This window comes from Electrona antarctica (assembly GCF_951216825.1).
Source record: "Electrona antarctica genome assembly, chromosome: 8".
Lineage (NCBI taxonomy): Eukaryota > Metazoa > Chordata > Actinopteri > Myctophiformes > Myctophidae > Electrona > Electrona antarctica.
In genome coordinates, this window is record NC_136789.1 from 41,711,724 (window position 1) to 41,726,858 (window position 15,135).

The 15,135-nt window shown below is 41.6% G+C and overlaps 1 protein-coding gene across 1 annotated transcript in view; it reads right to left on the bottom strand.

The window, feature by feature from the left end:
• Positions 1-2,579: 2,579 nt before the first annotated feature.
• LOC306928779 (cell surface glycoprotein MUC18-like) overlaps positions 2,580-15,135 on the bottom strand; it is a gene marked incomplete at its 5' end in the record, with an annotated part of 92,760 nt that continues 80,204 nt past the window's right edge. The window contains 3 exons of the mRNA XM_079509052.1: positions 2,580-2,806; positions 3,494-3,611; positions 3,925-4,054. Of these exons, the coding sequence (XP_079365178.1) occupies positions 2,786-2,806; positions 3,494-3,611; positions 3,925-4,054 (269 nt within the window). The 3' untranslated portion in view covers positions 2,580-2,785. The remainder of the gene's footprint in view (positions 2,807-3,493; positions 3,612-3,924; positions 4,055-15,135) is intronic.

Consider the following 15,135-nt stretch of genomic DNA (forward strand, 5'->3'; position numbering starts at 1 on the left):
GGGGGGGGCATTACATATCGCTACACTGTAATGTCTGATTCATACTTAGTCTTGCTTCGGTATTGCACACTGAAAAACAAAAACAAAACAAAAAATGTTGCCGTGCAACATATTGTGACCTTATGGATCAGCTATTTTCAGTGTGCGACACCCATGCACAACTAACTGAGGCTTAAATATAGCAAGCCACTGGGCAGTGTCGACTGTCGAGCGAGTGGCAACCAAAAACAAAGAAAAAAAAACCTACATAGTAAGCATCCAGAAATCAATGGTTCATACAAACAAGAGTGACCCTTAGGTTTTCCCCATTAATACAAAGAAACAATACAAAACAAAGCAAACCATCAAAACCAACAACAAAACAGGAACATTTGAATTCAGTGTACTATGATGCATTCTAAAAAAATTATAAAAAATAAAATAAAAAGACAAGTCTCTGCAGATTATTACTAATGCACAGCCTTGTCAAAAAAAAACAAAAAACAAGACAATCTGTGTTTGAAACTATTTACAAACAATACAAGAGGTTAACAGTAGTTTGCAAAAGACCATCTTTGTCTGAATGCTCCAGTCCCTGTGGTACCTGCAATTCTTTCCCTCTACCCGTGATGATTTGTTTTTGTTTTATCATAATGGCAAAACAGTAAAGTAGGATGCTGACATTTAATGGTGTTGTGCATGTATTTAACTAGCAAGGGCCATTTTTAAATGCTTTGCATTTTTAATTTGTTTTTCTTTCAATCACCACTTGTTCTGAATATACATGAAAGGTGTGTTGACTAATTGAATATTCAATTATGTTTTAGTAGTAGCTGTTAGAACATGTTACAATTAAACTAATGAGTAAGAATTGCAGCCAGATAGCAAAGGCCTGTTTACAGGATAATGGACACACCTTTTAGATGTCAAATCATGTCTATATTTAATGTTTTTTGTTGTTAACACATGCTACATGGTATTGCTGAATTCAATTGTAGTGTCCTTCAATTCTCATGCAACATGATGTTTCATGACAAGGTTCTTTTGAACAACAATTGAAGCTAAAGCCCATTTGACACAAATATCTCCTTAGAATTGTATTCCAGGGCGACCTTCTATTGAACTGTCTTAATAAGGACTCCTCCATGAATGCAGGTGTTAATCCTAATTTTAGCACATACATATTTCACACCATGAAATGTCAAGCAAGGCTACTGACAGGGATGGGTTCTTGAGTTTGGGTGTCCTATACAAGTCCCAATGGGCTTTATAGTTATAAAACAGTGCAGATAAGATCTGAGTACGGGCTCAGATGTCCATGTTAAAGCTGACTTTTGACTCTTTTCCACTGCGATGAGTATACCCAGAACCACTTTATTCCATTATGACCAGAGCCACCACTGGTTGCGCGTTCTGAGCTTGTAGTTCCGCATTTCTTTATACCACTTACTGAGCAGGGCACCAAATTAGGTTCTGAGAACCTCGTCTGAAAACGAGACATATAGCGTGAGGAAACAAACGCAGAACCCGTCAAATACGTTGCATGGCACGGTGCACGGTTCACTTAAGTTCTTATAGCGGAAAACAGCCAATTCCGCCATGGCAGTTGAGCTTCAGTGTAGGGACTTGTGATTCTCTGAGTGTGCCCAGGGGTCACTAGAGCACCACCCAGAATGGCTACGTTCTTTAGAAAGAGCTTTGGATGGACATCATCAAACCCAGAAGACAGTGAGTGGACCCAGGAAGTCCTCTAGTCTGTGACGCAGGCAAGCCAAAGACAAAAACGTCTCCAAGAAAACAAAAACATGATGAAACGATGACTACTGTATGAAAAAAAATCTGTTGCCAAAATATCTTAAATAACATAATATATATAATATATACACTTTCATAAAGTTTATGACGCAGATAATACAAACGTCAACATACGCACACGCAAAACGGCAAACGACTACATATCTCTGGGGGGGGGGGGGGGGCAAAAAACAACAAAAAACTTGGAGAACCATCGATTCAAACATATTAAAAAAAAAAGAGAGAACAAAGTACTGTATATGTACACACCTTGTGGTCTTTGTCATCGTATGTGTTATGAGTTGGTGTGTTTGTGTGTGTTTATGAATATGGGTGTGTCTATATACTGGTGCATGATTCTGCATCGTATGTTTCCCCGTAGGAATTTGGCAAAAAATAAAAAATAAATCCAATACTGCGGTACATGGTGGAGAAGAGCAGTGGTTGGAAAGAGGGGTTTCCAAGGACCCCCGGGTTCCTTGAGGGGGGGGTCCAAAATGGACATGGTATGTAAAAGCACGGTTCATACTCCTTTCGACGTCAGAACATTTCTTCGGAAAGGGAGGTGATATAACTACAAAGTAACGTTATTCCGAGCTTCGGAAGGGGCGATCCCAGAACATTTCCTCAGAACCCGTGCACCTCCAGATGTCCTGATCCTTGAGCTATAGTTCGGAAATCCTGTCCGAACCGGAAGATTTTCCGATGTTTTGGCCTTGAATCTGAGAGCGTACAAATGGAACAAAATGGACCATTAATGCGTCCATTCGGTTCCATTTGTACACTCTCAGAGTTATTGGGGATCCTTGAAATAAATTAAAAAAGAAACGTGAGAACCACTGGAGTAAAGATGGGTAAATTGAAGTGATGGCTTCAGAAGCCAGTCCTCAGAGGGCTCAGCATGGTGGTGGTAGTGGTGCTGCTGTTGGAAGGAAGGGGGCTTCCACAGGGTCCCACGCAGTGACAGATTGTGTTTCAGCTGGCCCGCTCACAGCACTGCCTTCTGCACGTGTCACTTCTGCAGCTCCAGGTACTTTACTCCAAGGAGGAGGGAGGGAGAGAGGGGCGGACACATGTTAATAACATCATCACCAAGCAGGGAAAGCAAAACATTTTTCACGAACAGTTTTCACTGTTCGTAATGACATACCCAATAAAGTAATCGAATATTAACACCATGTAATTTTTATTTAATCGATTATTATTTTATCTGTTGCAGCCCTAATCTGAATATCAATTCATGATACTGACATAATAAATATCATAAATAAGAAAAAGAGGTTGCGCATCAGCAATGGTTGTAACTTTGTCCGCCATTTATTTACAGTTTTGGATGTGCTACCTTTTTGGAATTGTTTTAATTCCTGCTTTTTGATCATCCATATCATGTCAGTATCACCGTCACGGTCAGCATCATGGTCAGTGATGTGACAGGGCTACAGAAACCACAGCTCATTTGACTGCAGTTAATGTCTAGGATGAAATGAAGAAAATGTGCACTTGACTATATTAAAGAGCTAGAGATATATAACACTTGCGTTTAACAAGCACATACATATCACTCACCCTTTAATAACACAATTGCGCCTACATCTGGAAAATACCTGTGACTCCTTGAATTGACTTTTTGTTAGCTTAATGTGTTCAGACATTGTTGGCTAGGGTTCACCATGTGCTATTGTTTTGTGCAATAGTCCTATGTCATACTTGTTGCAGTTACCTGGTCGCTGGGAGCCTTCTGGTCCCCATTGACTCCCTTCAGGAGGACTACTTCCTCCGTCTTCGCCTCTGTCTTCATCTCCACAACTATGTCATCTTTGGTGGTCTTTTCTTTGGTGCTGCAGACAAAGTAATCTCAGAGTTATCATATCTGAAAGCTAGTGGAAGAAGTACTCAGATTATTTATTAATAATAATCTAAATCTAATAATCTAATAATTAATAATCTAAATATGCAAAGTAACTAGTAACTAAAGCTGTCAAAGAATTGTAGTGGAGTAAATAGTACAATAATTTCCTCTGAGATGTAAGTCGTTTCTGGTTGGCTGTAGGGCTGAAAGTCTCTCTGTATTCTCTACTTATATTTCTCCTTCTCGAATGGTGGTTGATTATAAGCAATGAAGCAGAACTGGGAGCATCTGACGGTACTTACATCTCCTGCTTTCCGGAGTGTCCGCAGGGAATCTTGCCCTTCTTATGGAGGAAGTAGAGAACACTGCCCAAGATGGCCAACAGCAGGATGCACAGGATAATCACTACGATGATCACCCCACTGCCTTCAGCTACACACAGAGAGAGAGAGAGAGAGAGAGAGAGAGATGTTAATAAGACGCTCATCAGCAGGATTGACTGACATTCAAGGTCCTGTAAACTTTTTTTTTTTTTTTTTTGAACTTTGTTTTTATTTCAAAAAATGAAACACGAACAATGAAACAGAAATCAAACATAAATGTGAATACAAGAAAACAAAAATACATAACAAAAACAGAGACAATAAAAGAAATCAAAGAAAAACAGAAAAACAGCTTGACAAACTTCAAAAACACAGCATTCTTCAGACAGTACAGGACAAGGCAGGGAACAGCAGGAGACATGACTCACAATACCATACAATATACAGCAGATATCCAACATTCGAAGCATTTTTATAGACTCAACAACCCCTACCCAGCACTCTTAGACCTCTACACATACACCGAAACACCCAAGTACAATATTACCGAAGTCCATTTAAGTGTGAAACTTTCCATTTTTAATTGTAACCTTGCCGTCATTTCCTCCATTATATAAACCTGCTTCAGTCTCTGTTTCCATTGGGTTATAGTAGGTGGTTTTACCTCCCTCCAATTTACTGTTATCATTTTCTTAGCAATCAGTAAAAGTATCCTTAATATGTAACTCCATCCACGCAACTCCTCGGGTATAATTCCCAGCAGAAATAACTCAGGTCCAGAAGGAATATTCAACCCCAAACACCTTTCAATTTCCTTTTTAACATTTTTCCAGAACCCTGAAATTATTGGACAATCCCAAAAAATGTGTGTATGGTCTCCAACTCCCCCACAATTTCTCCAACATAATTCTATGGATGGTGTTTTCACGTATGAAGAAATGACCAGAGGAGTATTGAAATATCTAGTTTTGAGTTTCCAATCAAATTCCTTCCACAACTGGCTATTTATTCCCTTGTGACAACCTTCACACATGTCCTCCCAGGTTTTGTCTTCAATTATTATATTTAATTCCAATTCCCATTTATCCTTAATGTACCATGTATTTTGAGAAACATCATCCAGTGCTTTATATAAATTAGAAACATGTTTTTTAGTTGGGAATTTTTTTTCTGCAATACCAATGAAATACACCTCAATTTCGTTTGGGGTTTTCCTAACCAGCTCTCTCTCTCTATGATCCATGATATAATGCCTTATTTGGAAATATCTAAATAAATCACTTGAAGGGAGTTTAAATTTCGTCTGGAGTTGAGCAAAGGATTTAAAAGTTGTTCCCTCAAATAACTGATTTATGGTTTTAAGACCCTTATCAGCCCAACGACTGAATCCAGTATCACTTATGGATGGAGAGAAATCAATGTTACCCACTATTGGCATTGCCCTTGAAACTGACCCTGGTCCCCACAGTGTTTTCCTAACTGCTTCCCACACCTTTAATGTATGCTTTATCCATTCATTTCCTATTTTAATTTTGTTTTTATCAATAGTTTTTTTATCAAGGAAGGGCAATGCTGACAGAGACACCCCTTTAATTGTGCTCTGTTCTATTCGGTTCCAACCTGTCTCTTCATCATTACCTATCCATGCGACAATTGCAGTCAGCTGAGCCGCCCAATAGTAATGCTTTAAATTGGGAAGGCCTAGGCCTCCCCTAATTTTTGGCAAAAGAAGTGTTTTGAGCCTTATCCTGGGCTTTTTATTTTGCCAAATAAATTTAGAAATCATTCGATCAAGTGCCTTAAAGGTGGAGATGGGTACTCTGACAGGCAAGGACTGAAACAAGAACAGAAGTCTAGGCAATACATTCATTTTCACCGTTTCAACTCTACCCAATAAAGAAAGGGGAAGAACATCCCATCTCCCCAGATCATTTTTAATGGCTCTAATTAATTTTGTATAGTTTGCATCAAATAATTGTGTGGGATTTGGTGTGATTATAATCCCCAAGTACCTAAACCCCTGTTTAGACCAACGATATGATACATCTTTGTTTAGTTGTGTAGGCCAGGACCCAGAAATCATCATTGCCTCCGATTTGCTTTCGTTAATCTTATAACCTGAAACGGATCCATAACTTTGCAGGCACTGCATGAGTGGGGGGATAGAGAGCAGTGGATTTCTTATGAAGAGCAAAACATCGTCAGCGAATAGCGCCACCTTGTGGACGAACCCACCATCGTCTGGAATGCCTTGGATCTGAGTATTTCGACGTATAGCTTCAGCCAAACATTCTATACTAATTGCGTAGAGAACAGGGGATAATGAATCTCCCTGTTTTACGCCCCTCTCAACCTTGAAAAATTCTGAACAGTGACCATTAACTCTAATTCTTGATTTGGAATTATTATATAGCAGATTAATCCAAGAAACAAATTCTTCTCTAAAACCCATTTCCTTTAAAGTCTCTTCTAAAAAGAGCCAATCTAATCTATCGAAGGCCTTAATCCCATCGAGGCTAAGGAGCATCGATGGGTCTTTATCTCTCGCTGCTAGTGACTGTATGTTTAATGCCCTCCTAATATTGTTTGTCCCTTGTCTAGTCCAGATGAACCCCGTTTGCTGAGGATTTATTAATTGTTTAATGTACTTTTGAATTCTATTCGCCAATATAGAGGTTAATATCTTATAATCCACGCACAAAAGACTGATTGGGCGGTAACTAGAACACTGTATGGGGTCTTTTCCTTCTTTATGTAGTACCGTGATGATGGCTTCTGACCACGACTTTGGGGGGTCTCCTGATGATAATACACAATTATATAATTTGCATAACCTAGGAGAAAGTTCATTTACAAAAACCTTGTAATATTCCCCTGAAAAGCCATCTGCACCTGGAGATTTGTTGTTTTTCAAGTTGGAAATGGTTTCTCTTATTTCCTCCTCAGTGATGTGCTTTATTAATTTGGATGCTTCCCCCTCTGCCAATTTATTTAATTCGAGAGGTCTCAAGAATTCAATAATCTTTTCTCTTTTAAATTCTTGTTCTTGACCCTTGTATAATTGTTCGTAAAATTTGGCAAAGGCATCCGAGATCTGCTTAGGCTGCGTTTCAACAAGGTTGGTTTCGGGGTGTCTGATTTTGGCCACAGCACGACCAGATTGGGCCTTCCGGAGTTGAAAGGCCAACAACCTGCTCGCCCTATTTCCCATTTCATAATATTTTCTGTTAGTGTACCTAAGTGCCCCCTCTGCCTTATACGTTAACAACTCATCCAATTGTTGTCTAATTTCTTTTAATTCTTCCAGTGTTTTCCCATTCCCAAATTGTTTGTGTTCTTTTTCTAGGATTTTTATTTTGTTTTCCAATTCTTGTTGTTTTGCAAGCCTTCGCTTTTTTATTCTCGCTCCTATAGAAATAATCTTCCCTCTGATTGTGGCCTTACCCGCATCCCAGACTACTGAGGGTGAAACACTCCCATCATCATTTATAGCAAAGTACTCAGAAATGGCACCCATTATTTCCTCCTTAATACTAGCATCTGATAGTAATGAGGCATTAAGCCTCCAGTACTTTAAGTGGTTGACTAACTCAAAGCCAACTTTCATAGAAACTGGGGCATGGTCTGAAATAGTGATCTGTCCCATTGTGCATTCCCTAATACGAAAAAGATCCTTCTTTGACACACAAAAGTAATCCAACCTAGAATAACTCCCATGTACTTGGGACATAAATGAAAAATCTCTTTCATTCGGGTGAAGATGTCGCCATGCATCCACCAAGCCCAACTCCCTCATCATGTTTGTTAAAGCCATTGCCTTTTTGGATAAAGGTTTCGTTGATGACGGTAGTTTATCCCACTTATTACTCAAAGTACAGTTCTGATCTCCTCCCATGATTATGAACCCCTCTCCGTTGTCTGCAATTAATGCAGCAATTTTTTTACTAAACAGAGGACAATCCTCGTTCGGGGCGTACACATTCAAAATTGTGACCTTTATGCCTCCTAGCGTCCCAACCACCATTACATACCTGCCCTCTTTATCCTGGAAGGTTTGCTCATTGCTGTAATATACAGATTTACTGAATAAAATAGCCACCCCTCTCTTCTTTCCACCCGCACACGATGCCCCGTACACTTGATCTACCCACTCTCTTTTAAGTTTTGAGTGTTCAATCTCAGACAAATGAGTTTCCTGAATCAAAGCCACAGAGCACTGCAATTTCTTCAATTGACTAAGTATCTTTTTCCTTTTTATAGGGTTGTTAAGTCCCTTTATATTATAGCTAATAAAATTTAAATCTGCCATATTTTTTGCTTTTCATTTTAACATGCCTCCCCTCCTCACCACACAAGCCCAAGTCTGCCTTACAAACACAAACAATGAATTTAAGCTGTATAAACACTGAGTCCCAAAAGTATGCCAAGAAAAATGAGAAAGTAAAGTAAAAACAACAATCCAAATTCCCCATAGAATGCTTCATCCCCAAAACAAAAACACACATAAAACCCCCCCCTATGAGCATTCTGGGTAGAGAGAAACTCTCTTGGTTTGCACAGAGTGCAGTTGCAACGGGCCTCCACCTGATGTCGCCCTCATCCCATTGCTTGATTCGCATATCTCTTAAACTTAGAGCATGCATAGGTTCCCCCCCCTACTCGCACTAAAACCTATCTGAAATTAAGAAAAAAGGAATACTTTGCCCCCCCCCCCCCCCCCCCCCTCGGCAGGCATCCCCCTTGATAATAAAATAAAACAATATTTGAGGATATTCCCTTGTCTCTCTGTCCCCAAAATATGCTTGTTACCCAACATACACTTGAGAGATTGTTATTAACCAAACAATAAACAAACAAAAAAAACCTCAGTATTTAGCCTGCCGCCCCTCCCCTAGAAGAGACAATCCAACACTGAACTAAAAAATTATGTCTACATTTGCTGTCCCTTCTTTACCCCCCCCCCCCCCCCTGGTAAGCCAAACCCTCATATGTACACACTCAAAAGATTAGCATAAATGTATTAGCCTCCCTGGCAGGATCATATATTATTTCACAAAATTCACATAAATCAAAAATAATACAAATTAACAAATCCTTAGACTGACTTCCGTTTTTACATATTTCCATCTGCCACCCCCCTCGCACCCTCACCCAAAGCATTCCCCTTCATTTCAAATAATAACCATTGCCTTATATATTTTTTACCTTAAGTCCTTATTATACTAACAAATGATTCAATTTATCACTACATCCCTTCAGATGATACTGACCTCCTGGACGTTCATAGATGTGATTCAGAATATCTAGATAACTCGCTGTCCTCGACGTCCCTGGATGAGATACTCTGTCTGTTGCTATTCTTGGTCGTCCTCTTGAATGGTGGGTCTGGTGTCATCGGGATTTAATTGACTGCCTCTTTTTATGGCTCTGATGTCCTCCAGGTTCAGCTGACGGCTCCTTCTTTTCCCTCCTTGCGTCTTCCACCCGTCCTGTGTCAGCTCCCTGTCGAACACGTCTTGTTCCTCAGCATCCACGATGATTCCAATCTGCTTCAGTGTCTCTCTAGCATCCAGTAGGGATGGGAAGACCTTCTCTCCGGTGTCCAAGAAGATCTTTATTTGGGCCGGATAGATGGTGCGGGCTTTGATTTTCTTTTCTTTCAGCTTTTTAATCACTTCCCACACCGCTTTTCTCTTTCTTTGTAAATTATGTGAATAGTCATGGTCAAACGCCACTCTTCTTCCCTCATACTGGATGTTTCCCTGTGACCACGCTTGCTCCAAGACTGTCTGTTTTACCCCATAGTCCAGGAATCGAACGATTATGGATCTTGGTGGTGCTGTCGGCTCTTTCGGTTTGGGCACAGTGGCCCTGTGCACTCTCACCACCCTTACAGACAGTTCTTCTTCCAAATGCAAAGTTTCACACATGAATCCTTGTATAAAGCCAGGCATATCATTCTTTTCTGCCCCTTCTTTAATTCCAAACAAACGAATGTTGTTGCGTCGTGACATATTTTCCATTTGATCACACTTAGCAGCCAGGCTGGCCTCCTTTTTTAGCAAGTAAGCTAATGCTCTGTCATGTAGCACGCTTCTGTCTTCTGTTTCACTCACTCTTTGCTCTGCCGTAGTGACTCTCTGGTCCAGCGTGTCCATCCGTTGTTTTATTTCAGTCATGGATGCCTCCAGTCTGCTCAACGAGGTCTTTGTGTCTCTATAAAAGTCACTGTTTTCCGCTCGGAGCTTCCGTAGCTCTGTTAGCATCTCCGACTCCACGTTCCCTCCACCAGCCATGGCTTGCGATGATTCACCGGTTAGCTTCAGCTGTGTTAGCCGTAGCTGCCTTGTGTTTGGTCTTAATTCGGACCCTTCTGTGCTTCCTTTGCTAGAATCTTTCGTAGTCTTGCCTTTCACCATTCTTTGACGACCATTTCAGTATATTTTCGAACTCATTTGTTAGGTTTTGATTAGTTTTAAGGCTATTTTTTAAATAGGTTCAGCGGAGCTAGTCTTTCACACGTCTGCCTCGGTCATGACGTCACCGGAACCTCAGGTCCTGTAAACTTTTGATCTGACTTTGTGTCCTTTTATGTTAGCCCTTGGTTGAGCCAAATTTAAAGGGCCGTAACAATGCTAGAAACTGATTTGTTTAGTGGGAAACGTGTATAAAGAACTTGATCCTGATCAAATCAGGTTCTTTACTCATGAATTGATAGATTATTTGATGTTGTACAACAGTGATTTTGAAACAAAGACTGATTTGGACACCTGGCCTTTCAGTTCAGGTTTTTTGTATCCTGAAAGGATTCCCTTGCATGGATGGTTCTGGTACCCAGACGAGAGACTGCTTTCCATGAACTGAACTGGGACTTTTCAAGTCAACAACTTAAAGTGGGCCCCATTTGTTTGTTTTTCATGAATGTTCAAAGCTGTTTATTTTCTCTGAAGTTTAATAATACTTTTTCAGTTAACCTTTAATCCCTGTTTCAGACTCATTTCATTGGTTTTCACTCATTGAGCATCAGATAGCCGTGAAAGAGCTGGCTGAGGAGGTGGAGAATGGAAGCTTCTGGCTGTGGATAAGGAGGAAGCATAAGAGTTGAGGGAACTAACATCACGTATAGGGCATCAGCAGGGGGTGGCAGGGGGGAGGGGGCATGAGTCCCCCTTTTAACCCCTTAGATCGCTACATACGTCATCGTAGGCTCTACTAGGCTGAATATAGATTATAACAGCCGATTAAAACAGCCGATCTACAAACTCACGTCACATGGGACCAGGCACGGACTGGCTAAGAAAATCGGCCCTGGCATCTCTGATGGTCTATGGCCCTATGACGTCATTACTGTATGTCAAAACCACGCACAAAAATGTTGACATATCCCATTACTTTGGGACATATAGTTTTACGGTTTAAATAACAGTGCAAATAGTGTTCTAAATGTATATAAAATGAAACATATCATTGTGTTAGTTAGTTGTATTTTGAATATTGCTTGTCAAACGTTTTAGGCTTAGTTAGCCTATTTAATCTGATTGGTATAGCTCTGCATGGTTGCTGCTTCTGATTAGTTACTAATTTACTAGACCAATTTAAAATAGTATTAGATGTTTTTCGTTAATAATAACCTATGCTAATTATTACTGAACCATTTTAGATGTTTATATTTCACCAACAGGCATGAATGATATGAATTTATAGGCCAGTGGCCGCCGGCCGGCTCCATTTTGCGCAGTACGGCACAATCACAGCTCAGTCCATAATATCATAGCGCTCACTTATCTATCAAATCATCTACTTGTACTCATTAATACTACAGCTTCATACTCCACAGAGAAAAAAAAACAACGGTCAACAACAACAACTGCCTGCTGACTTCATCCAGTCAGCCAGGCACCATACTCCCACTGAGCATGGCTTTACGCATAACCATCAAATAGCCTATAAATAATGCAAACGGAATAGTTACTCTTTCGCACGCAGACAAAGAGGCAAGAGCATGGCACAGCAGCAGCCAAACACTGTAACGCACACACCAACATTGCACTGCGTATGCAGTATACACAACAGCTTCTACATAATTATGATCAGCGACAAGCAGTGCTTAATTTCAGCCGGAGCTTGGCGGAGCTCAGCTCCGGTACCTGTCACTTGAGCTCCGGGAGCTCAAGCCACCTGTAGAGGCAGCTCCGGTAGTTGTAGAGGGCGCTCCGCCACCCCAAATGCACATTACAATATACAATACTCTCTATTATTATTTTAGTTTAATTTTAAAGTCAACTAGGCTTCTTCCTCGTCATAGTTACTTCTATTTCCAGTACGATTCCAAAATAAAACATGGCTTGAATGATCGCATTGCAAGTACAAACAAAAAAACACTCTTATTTTGAAATGTGTGCCCGTTTTGAGAGGAAATAGGTGGCTATGGAACCCCGGCGTCGTGTGGCTTGACGCCTCACTGTTGACGGTGTCGGATGCGTAAATAAAAACAACTCTCGTCTCGCACTTTTGCAATTTGCATCTGTTGTCGTTCGTTGCATATGGAATATGGAACTTTCATACTTTTATGGAGCAATAGATTAACTCATGCTACTTGGAGTTTAGCCTTGGGGACAGCATGCGTTTTGTTTTCAATACAACATGGACATGGTGAGTTATTATGAACAGAACTGACAAATCTCGCAAAGACACCCGGCTTTACAACATGGCTCGATCATAATCGAATATCATAACGCTTGCTTTGGTGGGCCCGAAATAAAAAAAGACTAGTACAGAATGAAGTAGTAGTAGCATTATTGAGTTGTCATCGGAGGAGGAGGGGGAGGAGGAGGTGGTTGGAGTCGGAGGAGGAGGCGGAGGAGGAACTTGGATAAGGACAACAACAACGCGCATGCAGGTATACATTGCGTACTGTTCTGATGATGGGCCACCCTAACTTAATACTGTATTTTATACAGTATTTAATATAACGTTGAGCCGCTGTGCCAACTGAACTGCAAATGCCTACTGTAGTTGTGAGCCGGCGGGCCCCTGTGTTAACTGCTGCTGCAAATGTTATTGATTGACTGATTGGAAATTTTATTCCGTTTGTAGAATGGGTACAGTTCAAACGAAAGCCTACACAGGTCAATACAAAATCTGACTGCTACGAGTATAAAACCAGAAAAAGCTTAAGACTTTTTACTTCAGGGTGCTCCATTTTCAATTCATCAGAACATTTAAAGACATATAAAAACGTCTATATGCCGACTCGATTGTGTTCTGATGGGTGGGCTGGCCGTTGGTTGTGCAGTGTGCAAAAAAAAGGCAAAAACATCCGGGATAAAAAAAACGAATTTTGCGCGTGCATGCGCGCGTGCACGTGCACGCACCCGAGCTCCGGCACCTAAGAATTTAGAAATTAAGCACTGGCGACAAGTCACAACTTCACTAACATTAGGCCGCCTACCTGCTTCTTTTTCAATCACTTCAGCCTCAGCCGTAACATTATTATTCTCCCCCGGTCCAAGTCCTCGGGCTCGGGGTCCTCGGGATTAACAATGCGCGGTGGTGGTGGTGGTGGAACCGGAGCAGCAGCGCTTGGTGAAACACCACCACCACCACCACCCGCAGCGGTGCTGCTAGTGCTAGCCGGCTCCTCTGCAGTTTCGTCGCCGACAACAACACGTCTTTTCTACCGGCTTTTTTTAATCCATAATGTCACTTTCCATTCACTTTTTCTTCCGCTGTGTTACCTGTTAATGTCCTTCACCGCGCCAGTCTTTTTTGAATTAGCATACGTCAGAGTAAAACGGAGCAAACCACTTCAGCGGCCGAGGGGGAACAGAGGCTCTACTACTCCTCCACCAATGTCACATTAACTTCAACCCCCCTATGAGATTATGGACAGAGTGGACTGGGCCGGCCCAATTAGCCGGCAGCAGGCCGGTGTTTTTTGTTTTGTTTGTTTGTTTCTTTTGCTTTTTTTCTGCGCTTGGGCCGGCCCCTCTGGCAAATGCCAGAATTGCCAGACTGCCCAGTCCGGGCCTGCATGGTACGCATGGCTGCCAGTTCCCACCTGATGTTGTGTGGGAGTTCAGACTGATCCAGGCCATACTGAATAACTGCCAGCTTGCATAAGGTTTTCAGTCTAGGACTCAAGTCTAGGACATACAGGTCATCATATAATGTATATGTTTTTCCTCCAAAGAGGATGATACGATCTCCCACCATGCAACAGCATACGTGGCTCCCTAATGGGTTAAACGTTCTTACACATGGAGCATTCCCTTTGGACTCAACCTTCTTCCAGGTGAAGGTCGCTGGACTGAATTTACACAGATCATAGAAGTACTGGTCATTGTTCCCGCCACCAAATATGTACAGCTCTCCATTGTAGGAAAAGGCTGAATGACAGTAGCGTTCTTCTGGAAGAGGCTGTGCAGAAGGAGTGAACCATTGGTTCGTCTCTGTCTCAAACATTCTGATGGTGTTGTTGGACAACCAGCCCCCAAATACAAACATCTTTGTCCCAATGATGGTGGCAGAGTGGTGTGCTGACAAAGGTGGAGGAGTTCCTCTGGTGTTGATTGAAGTCCAGACCATCGTGGTGGTGTCCAACTTGTAGATGTCATTATGCTCACTGTATATCTGTCCAGTTTCCTGGATGAATCCTCCATGGATAAACATGACCTTCCCAAAGACACAGGCTGAGTGGCCATACCTCCCCTTTGGAACAGTCCCAGAAACCTTGGGTGTGAGCATTCTGTGGTCATAGACATCAAATGCATAAAGCACCTTGCTGGTGTCATTACACCCCCCCCAGATGTAGATGAAAGGGCCAATCAGCACAGCTGTGCGGCTGGTGGTCATGGGGTGAACCTCAAGGGGGCGTTGTCCTCTTCCAGGCATCTCTGGGGGCAACTTGATCCAGCATAAAGACACTGTGTTGAAGACATGCACTTCAGTCCGACGCTTGGACTTGATAAAGTCTCCTCTAAAGCAGTACACTTTGTGGTCCACTGCTACAGCAGCATCATACGGTGTCTCTGGAAGCCATTTTAGGTGCACCGTCCAACGAAGCATTTCACACAGTAGTTGATAGGTTTATCCCTGTAAAATAATGCAGTACTTAATACCTTGAATGAATGACTTGAAGGAATGCAGTCCTACTGTGTGGGTCAGCACTTATATAGGTTAGCGGGCCTA